The sequence below is a fragment of the Megachile rotundata genome, chromosome 11 (assembly GCF_050947335.1).
Source record: "Megachile rotundata isolate GNS110a chromosome 11, iyMegRotu1, whole genome shotgun sequence".
In the NCBI taxonomy this organism is placed as follows: Eukaryota; Metazoa; Arthropoda; class Insecta; order Hymenoptera; family Megachilidae; genus Megachile; species Megachile rotundata.
Genome location: NC_134993.1, coordinates 13,909,748 through 13,923,892, shown reverse-complemented (window position 1 = coordinate 13,923,892; position 14,145 = coordinate 13,909,748). Strand labels below are relative to the sequence as shown.

General features: G+C 32.5%; 1 protein-coding gene and 1 long non-coding RNA gene across 2 annotated transcripts in view; one reads left to right on the top strand and one right to left on the bottom strand.

Annotated features, from left to right (window-relative positions):
• Positions 1-14,145, bottom strand: part of LOC100883876 (intermembrane lipid transfer protein VPS13A) — a 15,503-nt gene extending 1,358 nt beyond the window's left edge. The window contains exons 1-49 of the mRNA XM_012299143.2: positions 13,729-14,145; positions 13,533-13,640; positions 12,988-13,262; positions 12,719-12,930; positions 12,466-12,640; positions 11,920-12,404; positions 11,611-11,832; positions 11,436-11,548; positions 11,153-11,361; positions 10,910-11,079; positions 10,727-10,844; positions 10,370-10,666; positions 10,115-10,244; positions 9,808-10,038; positions 9,598-9,737; positions 9,434-9,531; positions 9,166-9,365; positions 8,918-9,097; positions 8,658-8,847; positions 8,050-8,588; positions 7,814-7,980; positions 7,341-7,602; positions 7,162-7,228; positions 6,696-7,033; positions 6,484-6,622; positions 6,118-6,410; positions 5,870-6,038; positions 5,606-5,797; positions 5,284-5,525; positions 4,968-5,226; positions 4,756-4,910; positions 4,488-4,690; positions 4,090-4,426; positions 3,806-4,018; positions 3,274-3,750; positions 2,941-3,210; positions 2,551-2,874; positions 2,306-2,485; positions 2,112-2,246; positions 1,896-2,047; positions 1,664-1,829; positions 1,401-1,594; positions 1,148-1,334; positions 957-1,091; positions 779-896; positions 599-722; positions 471-537; positions 256-401; positions 56-182 (exon numbers count right to left, since the gene is read on the bottom strand). Of these exons, the coding sequence (XP_012154533.2) occupies positions 56-182; positions 256-401; positions 471-537; positions 599-722; positions 779-896; positions 957-1,091; positions 1,148-1,334; positions 1,401-1,594; positions 1,664-1,829; positions 1,896-2,047; positions 2,112-2,246; positions 2,306-2,485; positions 2,551-2,874; positions 2,941-3,210; positions 3,274-3,750; positions 3,806-4,018; positions 4,090-4,426; positions 4,488-4,690; positions 4,756-4,910; positions 4,968-5,226; positions 5,284-5,525; positions 5,606-5,797; positions 5,870-6,038; positions 6,118-6,410; positions 6,484-6,622; positions 6,696-7,033; positions 7,162-7,228; positions 7,341-7,602; positions 7,814-7,980; positions 8,050-8,588; positions 8,658-8,847; positions 8,918-9,097; positions 9,166-9,365; positions 9,434-9,531; positions 9,598-9,737; positions 9,808-10,038; positions 10,115-10,244; positions 10,370-10,666; positions 10,727-10,844; positions 10,910-11,079; positions 11,153-11,361; positions 11,436-11,548; positions 11,611-11,832; positions 11,920-12,404; positions 12,466-12,640; positions 12,719-12,930; positions 12,988-13,262; positions 13,533-13,640; positions 13,729-13,869 (10,071 nt within the window). The 5' untranslated portion in view covers positions 13,870-14,145. The remainder of the gene's footprint in view (positions 1-55; positions 183-255; positions 402-470; positions 538-598; positions 723-778; positions 897-956; positions 1,092-1,147; positions 1,335-1,400; positions 1,595-1,663; positions 1,830-1,895; positions 2,048-2,111; positions 2,247-2,305; positions 2,486-2,550; positions 2,875-2,940; positions 3,211-3,273; positions 3,751-3,805; positions 4,019-4,089; positions 4,427-4,487; positions 4,691-4,755; positions 4,911-4,967; positions 5,227-5,283; positions 5,526-5,605; positions 5,798-5,869; positions 6,039-6,117; positions 6,411-6,483; positions 6,623-6,695; positions 7,034-7,161; positions 7,229-7,340; positions 7,603-7,813; positions 7,981-8,049; positions 8,589-8,657; positions 8,848-8,917; positions 9,098-9,165; positions 9,366-9,433; positions 9,532-9,597; positions 9,738-9,807; positions 10,039-10,114; positions 10,245-10,369; positions 10,667-10,726; positions 10,845-10,909; positions 11,080-11,152; positions 11,362-11,435; positions 11,549-11,610; positions 11,833-11,919; positions 12,405-12,465; positions 12,641-12,718; positions 12,931-12,987; positions 13,263-13,532; positions 13,641-13,728) is intronic.
• LOC143265423 (uncharacterized) lies at positions 5,301-7,344 on the top strand. The gene is made up of 2 exons (XR_013039963.1): positions 5,301-5,434; positions 5,608-7,344. It is a non-coding gene; the product is annotated as an uncharacterized LOC143265423 (long non-coding RNA).

Here is a 14,145-nt window from a genome sequence, read left to right as displayed (position 1 = left end):
GGTAAGATTCATCCATTATTTTTCAATTTTTTTAAAAATATGTAATAGATATTACCTTGTTCACATGTAAAATAAGCTTATTGTTAAGCACCGTTGGAGGTGACAGTAACTGCTGCGTATTTAAGGTCCACTTTACGTTCCAAGATCCCCATGTACATCCCTTCTCGATGAAATATAATCGCCTGAAGTAAATATTGGTTTAACATTTCTTCTTTTTGAAGAAATAAGTAAAATATGTAACTTGTATGCACTTACTGCAACGAAACTAGAGCTATGTGTTTGCCATCGTTAGAAAGAGCAGTATGTGCCCAGTATGTTTCTGTTTCGATACCAGGATTCTTGCTTATCATACTTAAGAGATGCATTCCTCTAGCTTTATGCATTGAAAATACTTCGACTCCCTGACGAAAAAGAAATATTTAGAAGTTATATTTTTGCAAGCATTCTTTAGTGTTTTCATAATACATTACCCTGTATGGATTCACGTAGCGCGATAAGCGTACCCGAGATATAAACTTATGACCTATTTCTTGTGCCCTAAAATAATATATTTAAATGTATATACACTGAAATTAATCGTGGTAACTTTAATACATACCTTTTTATAATATCCGCTATTACTTTTGAATAAGCTTTTATAGAGGAACTTTCAGTATGAAAAAATATTGACGTTTTCTTTCCCAGAGTTTTGAAGAAGTACTTTAATTCTTCTTGATGGATACCTGAAAATTCCATCATATTAATCTTTGTTTTCAAGAAGAACAATCTTTATACTTACTACTTCTACATGCAGTTACTATGCTGAATGTTTCTAACTCGAGTTCCGTAGAAAACGAAGTACGTAACGTAAGACTTAAAGGAGGCACATCCTTATTTTGGAAACATGACTCTTTTGTCTGAAATAAGAATTCAGTTACTAATTGTTAACTCATAAAGTTTGTAACTTGTTAACGTACTTTAGATTGCATTACGCGTGGTTCAATATCGAAATTAAAGATAGAAGTTTGTGTAATATCCGGTGTACTGTATCCCAACTGACACATTATTTCTTGACTCAGCTTTTCTGCTATTTCATCCCCACACAAAATCAACTGAAAAAACATGTTCTGTAGAATATAAAAGGTCATATCAGAGTAATAAAACTTACCATATTGGAATCATAAAAATTATCTCCTGGTGACTTAAAATTATAACCACATTGATTCCCTAAGACGGTAGTCGAACGGATTAAAACATGAAACTGCTGCATAGTTTGAGTCACGTAAGATCGTGATAAATCTAGTAAAAGTTCTTCGTTTTCAACCACGATAAAATTCTTTTGATAGCAAGGAAGTCTATGTGTGAAAAATATAAAGTCAGTACGTGTTAACCAGTTACGCATGGATCAAATATTTCAATACCTAAGTTCAGTGTGTTTCTCAAATCCTCCCTTTTCAGAATATTCAAAAATAAATCTGACAACATTCTTATAATCCGCTATATCGCCAATGTTATAAATATTAGGTCTCTCCGTATCGGCTAACAACGTTAAACGTATCATGATGGGAGAAATATACATGTGCTCTATCATATTTCTTCTTTTAACAATTGTACCCTGAAATTTGTTTATCGCTGTTATGACACACGAATATATATGTACAAATAAGGAATAAAATGTACGTACGTTAGTTTTGCTAAAAGGTAAAATACGAACACTTGAAACATCCTTTCTCAGTTTTACGGCGATAGAATATTTAGTTTCTGGTTTCTTTGGAATCAAATCGATCAAAGAAAGCAGCAAACTTTCCTGTAGATTCAGATTAAATTCTCTAACTATAACACAAACACCCCTGTAAAATATAAAAGATTATGTAAAAACATACATCTATACAAATACAAAAGTTTGAGTAACATACTTGTAAACATCATAATTCAGCTTTCTCTGTTTCAAGCACGCAAATTCTATACAGTGCTTCAATTTATGATTTCCTGCATACTTGATAACACTTTTCTGGAAGTTAGGGTACAAGATCACTGGAAAGGTTGTATTACGACTTAGATCATCCACCTAAAATAGTTGTTACTTTATTAAGTTGTCGCAGAACATCAAACGAATAGAATTATACTTGTACCTGTATTTTATGAATATAACCCTGCAAATGAGTCAACGACATTGATTTCCTGTAGTGTAACCAAATTCCTGGAGAATAAGTCCTTCTTAATTTTCCAAAGAATGGTTTAGTCATATGCATTTTAACAAGATCAACCTAAAAAAATTGCCATTTAAGTTTACATTCAAATATAGAATATTTTAGAATATACTTACATCAATAAAATTCTCTAACTGTGCCTTTTTACAAGAATCTACATATTTGCTTTCTATCCATGCACTCAATTCCAACGATAAACTCTTCCACTTTCTGTCAAAATAAAGCTCCCAGTGAGCCGCAGAATCTGTTATGTTTGCATACACTAATTCTTTTGGAACTTCATTACATCTTGTTACCTGTAACAATATTAAATGCATCAAAGAAACATTTGTTTCTGTTTCATTCTTTTCCATCTACTTACAACGCTGACACCAATACCAGCAAAGGATAAAAATATTTCCTTTTTACTAGGTTCAGGATCAATGATACTTTTTGCTTTTAAGAACACTGTTTCATGTTGAGTAAATAGTAATACTCGTTGATTGATTTCCATGTAGCTAACCCAGTAAACAATTGTTTTATCTGTGGATTTATCATCATCGTCACAATTATATTCACTACTGACACTGTCTGGTTTTGTCTCCGACCACATTGATTTGTTATTTTGTGGTTTGACTGCGTTCGCAGATCCACTGCTACACTTTTCTATGATCACAAGTGGAACAAGTTCTTGTCCATATCCATCCTTAACAAACGTTAATTAAAATTTCAATTTAATAGTTCAATACATTCAGTTTAATAATGCTTATACCTTTTTAAATCTTGCGTTATATCCCGCCTTTTTATTGTTATATACATTCCAAACGAGTTCCCTGGTCTTTGTAGGATCATCCCAAGTATACAGGAGACTTTGAAATGGATTTATTAAAGCTACTTGACCTAAATTACATTGACTAATTTTCAAAAATAAATTATCGCAGAAATTGTCTATTCTTATGGGTATATCACCAGTCACGTATTTTTGAAACATGACGTAATACGGTGAATTAATTCCGCCCTTGATTTGCACGGTGATCGCAGACTGAAAAGTTCATTCTCTTGAAATATATCATAAAATATTTCTTCGCGATTAATGACTACTTACGCCGTTATCCATTCTCAGAACAGTTTTCCCTACATGTGTAATGTTGAAGTGTTGAGACACCAACTGACTGTTCCTCCATTTTATTTTCATCTTCATCGATTCTGTGACTGGCCAGAAGGGTATACTTTGTCCGGGTAGAAGATCGTTCCACAAATCTGCCTGATCGTTCTCTTCCATAAATCTCAAAGTTCTCTTTGTCTTGTTAATAATATAAAAGTAAGGAAGAAATGTTATGATCTTCGTGAAATTAGGGGAGAGACGAGAACTTTCGATTTCTGTTAAAATTCTGTATTTCCTTCCACGTTCGGTGTCCTTGCACACTATTAAGGACATAGAGGTAATTCCTTCTAAACCGAATGGCTGTGACCATTCAGACTGATGAGCTCTTAATCTAACCATACTCTTCTTATTATTTTTCTGAGAAAATATCATCAACTCTTCTTCAGGTATCTCATTAATTATGTGGGAGTAACATTCCTACAAATATTAGACATTAACACAAGTATACATTTGGAAATATAGAAATAATTACCTGAATGAATAAAGGTAATCCAGACTTGTTTATCATCCAGTACTGAGACTGAATGACAACGTGCCAGCTTTTAACTTTGCACAATTCTATGCACAGTAAGAAGGACTTTGCTGAATCTGCCTCGCTATCCACATTCATTACAACAAACTTCCTCTCTAAATTAGTGTTCAGTTTAACCATACCAGTCCAATGTATACCCAAATAATTTTGGATCTGTAAAATCACAATTATTTTAATTTGAGGTTGTATATGTACATACCTTAGATAAGTGTAGATGTACATACCTTGAAAACAAACTGAATGTCTGTATTACAATTCAAAGAATGCATGTTTATTTTTTCCCCAGGTTCAATTTTCACTTCATAATTAATAGCAGGTATGTGAACATCCACAACGAAGGGTAGCTGATTGTTGAAAATAAGAGGGGAATGAATGCTTATCAAATAACTCGGTACTTGGCAACTAGGTCTTGTGGTTAATGAAACCTCATTGCAAGCGACTTTAACGCAAAATACCGAGTTACCCTCGTCCGTTTTCATCTTACAACATATATCCTTAACAACATTCATCATTGTACTAAGCTCCTTCCAATAAATTCCTTCTTCGCTCACCTGATATTTTCTAGAACAAATTTATGTTTGTAACGTGAAATTAAATTGCACAGTACATTCATTTTACTTACTCTAAATAGGCAGGTAATATGTATATAGGAAAGTGATAAGCTATGTATAAAGGAACGCTGTAAGTAGAGTCAGGTTCAATTATTGTCATCCTAATGTTGTCGTCGAAAGGGTTCGTGGGTTCACCGATGCATGTGAGCCCCAATTTATCTAGCAACGACTTTTTGTAGTAGAGGCCTAAGGCGTAGGAGGTTTCATTTCGAAACTGAAATCAATATTCCAATAAAATTCAACGAAATCGTTTCTAATCGAAAATGTTTAATATTTTACCTGAAGAGGTGATCGTACAGTAATTGTACGATGCAGACAATTGTTTATTGTAGCCTCTATGACCAAATGGTAACGAACCTCGTGTCTGATAGGTCGAAGTGGAACCAGATTACAACCCTGTTTTTTGGGGCAGTACACTAATACGTCATCGAACCCTAAAAATAAGAACTCGTTGAAAATACATTTCTTATACCATATTTTGTGAAACATACCTTTAAAAACGACATGTAGCACCTCCCCAGTGATTGTCTTATATATATTAATGGGAGAATCATCATGAAGTATTTCCTCCATTGGCACAGAGTAATTTTTTAACGTTACATCTGGGTCGGTAAAGTCCATCTCATTTTCATGGGGACTAGCAAGACCAGAATGAGTTTCCGCTTCCGGGCTACTTGGAACACTTGCTGGCGAGTTGATCTCATGATACTCTTGACTGGCAATCACACGACTTACAGTTTTATTATCTTCCTGTAATATGCAGGTAATTAGAAGATGAACAACGCGTTACATTATGAATGTACTAACTTCTACCGAAGCAACAAGTTCTATTCGACTTTCATGACCAATGCAGTTCTGAAGATTTAACTTCTTCATAGGAGTAGGTATTATGGGTATTCCACTAGCAGCTTGTTGAAACGCGTTTATAATAATATCCATCACAGCAATTAAATTCGAGGTGATCACAATATTCAGTTTGTCTTCTGCACATATGTTAACGTAGACTGCGACGTCGTTTGATTTTATGGATTCACGGCCAACGGGTCCAACTGAAATCAAATATTTATTGAGCTTAATTTAATTAAGTTTAATAATTAACTTAATTTATTATATTATAGTAAATCCTTACAGGAATCCACGTTGCATTCGGGAGTCAACTCTAATCCTTCATCCTCGTTTGTACTGGAATCGTCGCTGTCACTATCTTCCTCTCCACTGCTGTTGCTGTTGAACAAGTAATTGGAAGTTTTTACTATTTTCATACGATCATGGTCGTCGTCCGTGTCAGAATCTTCTTCGTACGTCGAATACAATTCTGTCTCTACAACAATTATTATTCTCAGTTATTGGTTTATTCTCCATCTTGGTTTATCGCTTATTTTGATTCACATACCGTTCGTTTTTGGTACCGTCAAATGATCCGGAGTTATGAACACCATGTCCGTAACGTCTTGATCGATACTTTTCATGTTTCGTTTTTTACCTTTTAATGTATCTTGTCTGATATGCTGGTACGAGTCGGTCCAGTTTGAATTTATCATGAAAGCTTCACCGTGACGCATCTGTAATGCCAATTTAAAGTATTAGATATTAAGATTTTAAGATTAATGCAGCTTTTAATTAAAATAGAAGAACAGATACTTTTATCATTAATTCCCATGGTCTACAGGTTGCGTCGTCTTCAGAGCAAAGATCAATTAAGGGCTCCCAACTTTTGTAGTCCACATTATAACAGAATGCATGGACCTTTATAGTAGACTCAAAATTAAAGTCATTGAACCAATCATTTATCGATGCTGCAACTGTGCTGTGCATTTGTATAACAGGAAGCCTCTCTGTTAAATATTCGATCTCCAATAACAAGCAAATTACTAGTGGTTTTAAATTAAGTGTTACTACTCTGTCGTTGCACTCATAATTTAAATGCGAATCATCTGTAAATTACAAGTTGATAGAAACATAATTCAAAAGAATTATCCATCACTTATCCATCACTGGATCACTCACCGTCCATTAATTTCTTATATGGCACATTTGAAATCTTGACCGGTGTCCACAGATTCGCATGCATAGAGTCATGATGAAAAGATTTGTCTTCCAATTTTAAATTTATGCTATTCATTAAATTTGTTGTTTCACTCAATATCTGTAACCAATAGTGTTATAAATCTTTCATAAGATTTATTTAAATGTTTCAATCAAGTTTTACTAATACGTACATCAATAAATGTGTGTATTATTTCTGCGGAAAGATGAACATTAATTTTGTTTACGGTGACAGTGTAGTCAACATTAAATTCTGGTGGCTCTTCTTTCCGACAAATCTCAATGTCACAGGGGCACAATAACCAGTAAGGTGTGTAATGAGAATAATTTCCTTGTCTCTTTGATTTAGCACGTACATCAGAGAGTGTACAGACAATCGACGACGAACAGCTATGCCTGCTACTTTCAATGGATATTTCAGCTTGCAACAGAATTACATGTGCGTTGTTTGCTTTTAAATCTCCAAAGAATAAGATCTCCGGTTTATGTATTCTCACGGATATTGAAGCATCTATATGTCAGAAAAGAAAAGAGTACTTTGATTGTTCATTATTAACATTATTTTACTTTGATAAACAAAGCAATGTACTTTGAGTAAGAACGAAGCGAGAAACAGCAAGTAAACATATATATAAATACCTGGTTCTTCTTTAAAATATTGTGCGTATTTTAATTTATTTCTTTCTGCAGTGATATTATCCCTGCTCTTGATTTAAAATAAACACACATTGAAAAAGAATTTCAACCGTGTATAAACACTCGGTACACCCAAATGTAGCAACGGATAGAAACTTTATTTCTAAATAAATATTACTTACTGTTGTTGAATTGTTATTTTCATATCCGTGATTGACAATTCCTTTCTCGACCTGAACGACTGGAAACGACTCCATGATGTATCGAGTAAGATGCATTACGAATGGAACAGACAGATTTACTCTAACTTCTTGGATAAGTGCATCAAAACATTTTTCTCCTACTGGGCCACATGTGTATGTTATGTCAACGATTGGTGACATGGAGATAAATATATAAGATTCAGGTTGCACTCCAATTAATCTTGCTGGTGACTGAATTATCCTTCGATCAGAATAAAGAACATTACCAAGAGTTATCTGGCAAACACAAGCAATAAATGGATAGTTTATTTTAAAAGTGGTGTAAGACCATTTTCATTTATTTTGAGAAAATTAAATGTTAGCATATATGTCCATGAAAAAATAGGTTAACAGTATTAAGACTTACACTACTTTCAAAATAAATGGTTCAAATTTCATTTAGCAATACAAACTTTCTTATAACTTGTGACTCCTTTCGAGTATCTTGCAGGACACAGCTCTGAAGAGAAAATTTCATCTTCAGACTTTTGTCGCTATAAAATGCATAGGTGTTGATTATTTCTCCAAATGTTAATCTGCATAAACCGTGATTCAAGTCACGAACTGGCGAACTTAATACCTAAAACATATCAACAATAAAACACTTGAAATCTTGAATAATTTGAAGAATAAATTAAGTTTGTTATACCTCTTCAGAATCTAAGAACAAATTTAATTGCAATCCCTCTAAAGTTAGTTTCATATTAACTTCACAGACTGTATTTTCATTATGTGTAAGAAAATCTTCCAATTTTTTCACCATTACATCATTCTCATCAGCTTTCTTTAATTGTTCTTCTATCGCAGACTGTACTTGACTATTGTAGGCATTTTTAAATAGTATAATTTTCGAGATGTTATCTTTCCATACCAGTATACAAGACTTTAGATCTCTTTGGCTTAGATTAATGTTCACAAAATCCATGGAACCTTGTAAATTAAATAAACCATATGTCTGGAATTCCATTGCACTACGATAATCTGCTTTTCTTTTAATATCAAAGTGGATATGAACGGGCTCGATGATCGGTTCTTGAATTTCCAAGTCTTGATTAAGTGTCATAATTGCTCTGGATACAGTTACGTTGTTCAGTTTAATTAAAACGTTGTCGATTGTTAACTGATTTGCTTCGTTACCAATTTTATTATTTTCAACTTTTTTGAAAAAATTTTCCACAGACAATATACCTAAAAATATCAAATTACTTATTAAAAATTTTAGTCACTAATTATTTGTTATAAATATTCTTAGACAACCTGTGTTTAATACTAGAAGAGTCGGGACATCTTTCCGTTGTGGTAAAAGAAATACTGGGCCTTGAATATCAATGAAGATATGCAGCTTCGTCGCGGTTCTCTTAAATTCCTTGATACCACTTAGAAGTTTATCGGTCAAATAATTTTTAAAGCGCAAACAATATGTTGAAGTAAATGGAGTTAAAAAGTACTGTAAAAGTATTTGAATATTTTATGGACTAGTCTGTATAATGTTGGTACTATAATAACTAAATGTTTACCTTTAAATCATGTAATATCTTATAAATAAGTACACAGCTGATCCTCCCTATAGAAAACTTAAATGTTCCATCAGACATTACGTCATCTCGATTGGTATCAATATCAGAACATTTATACAGTCTCGGCGTATGTCTTACGTATTTCAAATCGAGAACTTTATCCTCCTCTGTTATCAGAAGCTAGTAAAGAAATACATTTAGTTACATATGCAGTTTGTACTTTATGTTAGGTGAGATGAAAAATTTACTTTCGAATAAAGTGTATCCTCGTTCAAGTCTTCAACTGATAAGTGTGTAAGATGAGCACGCAAGACCATTCTTTCATTAGCGTTGTAAATGCAGTCGTTTTCTAGTCCCTGAATCTGTATTTCCATTAAGTCTAAATCTCTGTCGCAAAATCTGATGACGAGCGAATGAAGTCTTGCAGAATAATTTAATTTAATTGCACCTAGAACATAAATATAAAGATGAAAACTTGAAATGTAAAGATGACAATATAAGGATATTTTGTTATACCTGGTGGGATAGGTGGATCATTTTCTTTCACTCTCCATTGTCCAACACTCTGGCATACATTTTTCAAAACATTAATAATATCATTGTTTTCAATAATGCTGAAAGTACATCGTCCATTATTTTCAATATGTATTTTACCCAGTAACAAATTACACAATACTCACCCAAACAAGCTATACCAGTATTCCCTTATTTTTAGTAACGCAGGTCTATGAAGATTTACATTAACATTAAGTATGTTAATGACAAGAGATCTTTCAATGCTCTTGAAATGAGACTTGAAATCAGGACAATTTGATCTGACCTAGGAAAATATATGCATGTTTAAAATAATGAAATGTAGAAGCAAAAATACTAATTCTTTTACAAAGTACCTTACGGAATGATATTACAAGAACTTCATAAGGTTCTTCAGTAGATAATAATTCTAAATATGACCCAGTTACTCCTGCATTGGTTTTATCTACCAACAGAATAGATCCTATACCAAACTGAACAGCAGATCCATATTGCATTATTGCAGTTTCAATGTATAACGCATGCAATCTCAAATTTAAGTAAGGTTCTTCTCTTCCACAATTCATGCTTCCCAAGTGAATCGATAACTATATACACAAAAGCATTAAAATAATAAATGTATTAAATGACATTAAAGAAAAAATATGAGTATGTGTATATCACCTCTCCAATAGCAAATCTCAACAATAGATTGATATGATTACATGGAGATACACTGTCATCAAATCCAGATAAACTGATAGTCTTTGACAATAGTTCCAAATCTTCTTCACTAACTTCAGAAGACACGATGCTGTTGGCATATAAAATAAATTACTTTCAAACATTACTCTTGCTTGTTTTAGAATAAATATTTGTTTACCTTATTAAAATATTAAAAAACAATTTACATATCAATATTTAATCTTACTTCGTTACCTATCAAGTTTTTGTACGCTATTCGTCCAGAATTCTTTAGCAACATTAGTAAATGTGGTTTCGGATTTTTCAATCGACGATAGACATATAGAGCTTCGCACACTTTTAAGCTGCTTTATTGACGCGCAAAGCTCATTACATATTTTCTTCGGTAGATGTGGTTTAAACTCTCCCTCACATTTTTTTATATTCTTTTGATACATCAATAATAATAAGTTTAGAAAGTGAACAATCAATTGTATCTTATTTTCTGATAAATTGAATTTAATACCCGAAATAGAAACATTCACTTTGGTCCTATAAAATAAAATGATTATAATGTGATGTCTAGTTTGATATCTTAAAGTTGGAATGTACCTTGGTAATTGGTGGTATTCTGGTTTTACGCTGTACGAAATAGTGGTATTTGCCTGTATCTTTGGTATGAAATGATATTCAGAATCTTTTTTCTTTCTGACTGTCCGCCAATCATCTCCTGTTATATAACAAAAAACATTTAAAGTAAACAAACTTAGCTTTCGACATATAAAAGGGACAAACCTGAGTGACAAAATAATATCTGTGCTCCAGAGAATACAATATGAACTCTATCATAAAGTAATTCCTCCAACTCCATGAGTGTGGCATCTTCAAGTTGTAAATTAGTTATATTCTGAAGTTCATTGGATAGATTCACATTACCAAAATCAATCAAAAGAATGTGTCCATCTCTAAAATATTTTTCTCCTTATACTTAAATTCAATCAGCTTTGAAAATTTATAAATATTTCATGTTATACATACTTTTGCATTGATCCATGTTCTGGAAATACAATATATGGACCTTTGATATCTATTTTAAAACTGATCCTAAGTGTTTGAGATACCATATTATCCACCAAAATAAAGAAATTTTTTTTCAGGCAATTATAGAATTTGGATGCCCATAGAATTGCAGTTTGAGCATTAATATCATTCAGTTTGAAAAATTGAATAATTTCTATCATAGCATGCTGAAATGCAGTAAAATTATTACTACTTATTTATATAAAAACATCTGTGGATATTTGAAGAAGATTGTTATTACATGATAATAAGTCACTTCGATAGTTTCCAAAGTTATAGATATATCAAAAGTTGGATCAATGTTTTCTCCATTCTTTTCAAAATCTATTGCCAAAAAATTTGTGGATACATTTCCTACAAAAACGAATTAGAATGGAACACCGAACTTCAATATCTTGAAATAATTACTTTCATACCTGTTAAAACATTGTCGACAGTAATTAAGGGCACTAAATCACCTTCCAGAGAAACACCTTCAATTACAAAACTCTCAGCCCGAGTGGATATCTTAAAGGCAGACAGTGCAGGTCGTATTTCGATACTTGTTAAGAATTGAGTTACAGTTACAACAAGAATTTCTCTATCATTGTTTAAAAGAGTTAAACAAGAATTTGCTAACGTAAAATTCAATTTATAATCTAAAATAGAATATAAAAATTTATTCATATAATTCCATAAATATTCACTCATTTGTCATTATTATTTGTAGCTATTTAAAGTTATACCAATTGGTTGTAGTAGCCTGTCTATTTTTATTTGTTTTTCTGTACTGTTACTAGTATCATCAGTATTCATTTCCTGCCCATTCGTGTCATTATTTTTTACATCTGCATTCTGCACATCCTCTTGAGTCGAAGATTTACTTCTTGCATATTTTTGTCTTAAAACACTGCTATCCACACTTTGTCGTTTCTCCTTAATCATCCTATTTTTCAATTCCTGTCTAGCATGTTCTCTAGCTATAACTATATTAAAAATTGATAAATAATCTTCATATTTTTGTAAGTCTAGCTTCAATTCTGTGTCATTTGGTCGAAGTAAACACTCCAGACATGCTTCTTTGTATCTTCTGTAATTTTTTCTATGTTCAACAATCCTTTTCCAAGTATAAGGTCTTATGTTATATTCCAGAACCAAATTATAAGCGTATCTCCACCAAGCTGACGGATTCTTCTTTATAATTTCATTCGGGCGATATTTAATATATTGTCTGAAATAATATCGCAATGTGAGGACACCGACATTTAATTTACAACAATAAACATACATACTTTTTTATAATTGTACGCAATAACGAATCATACAGGTGACAGAATGTAACGTATTGCGCTTCGGATATTTGCATTGCTATATCATGAAGAACAATATCAACCAACATACGAGATGTTTGAGCTTCATTTCCTTTATATATGATTACTTTTATTTTTGCGGTGAAAGGTTTTAAAACTGTGGAATAATTATTATTAACTTTCGACGTTTAAATGTTTAAGAATACTAAATGTTAATATAAAATTATTGACTTACGAAATTGAAACTCTTTATTCCTCATACCAAGTGTTTGCAAGGCTTTGTGCATAATACTTTTCCATGCAAAAATAGCAGATATATCCCAACAGTATCCATTGTTTATAAGAGCAGATTCTGTATCATTATCCATGTATATGCTCAAAGATTCTGCTCGTACTAGTTGATAAATTGTGCTCGAATTACTCGTACAAATACCAGGTTTCCATTTGCTAAAAATGAACATTATCAAAATATTGAAGATTAAGAAGATAAATAAAAGTAATTACCTATTCGTAGTCATTACAGACACACTTTGAATACAAATACCGCAAGCACACAGAGATTCATTTAGCTTTTCTTCATATCTAATATGTACATTATTTATAGTGATTTGAAAATTCTTCGTCACCGATGTCAACAAATTGTCAAATAATTCTGACGTGTATGTCACATCTTCCTTTAAATCTTCTAATATTTTCTTTTTCTCAGCTCTTGTCAATTTTTTTTGTATTTCTGCATCATATGGGCCATACGTAGCAGGTACTGCCACTATATATATATCCTTAAAAGTATAAATTCAAATTATATGTACAAATAGTGTTGACTGCACATAAAATAAAATTTACAGAATTGACCTAAAACTTTTTGGCTAATATGTGACATTACTGAAAGATAAAATTACATAAAAATATTTTATAAAATAATTAATAACTGACTTAACAGCAAGCATGTTTCAGAAATAAATCCTTGAAGGTGCAATGGACTTCACGAACCCCACAGATACATGAAAGTCATAATATAAGCATTCTACCAGTAAGCGAGTGATCCTTACCTCCAGACAAAGCACAATTGGTTGAGAAAATAGTCCTGCCCATGGTATTTTTAAAATGATCTTCCCTATAAGTCCTACTTCTACTTTAATTGGTAAACCAAGTTGATACTGCAAACCAGAAGGTGACAGCATTTTAATCAATATGACAATTGTACATTTACATGAAGAATTTGAAATAGAAGAAAAGTAAGCTTACCAGAGCTTCAGGTTTCAATTTAAGATCGGTGAGGCAAGTGTCGCCAGAAAATATACCTACGTTGAACTGTTCGGTATCTAAATCCTCGACGTACTTTCCCAGAAGCCGGTTCAAGAACGCCGCTATGGCACCTTCGAACATCGTGTCCGCGTATAACTGGGTCTGTAACGTTGTTTACTTACCGCATTCGGTGCAACACGGTTTTCTAGCATGGATTCTTCTCATAACCTTCAGAAATTTGTAAAATAAATTCCGTCATGCGCGAAACTACAGGATTTTATTGATCCCCTTTTCTCTCGTTTCTCTTGCTTCGAAATTCCGTGCCAGTAGGGATAACGTATCGTCTCCGCCTACACAAAATCGCACGCGTCCTTTATTGTCTTCTTTCATCGAATAATCTTTAAAACCTCAGATAAA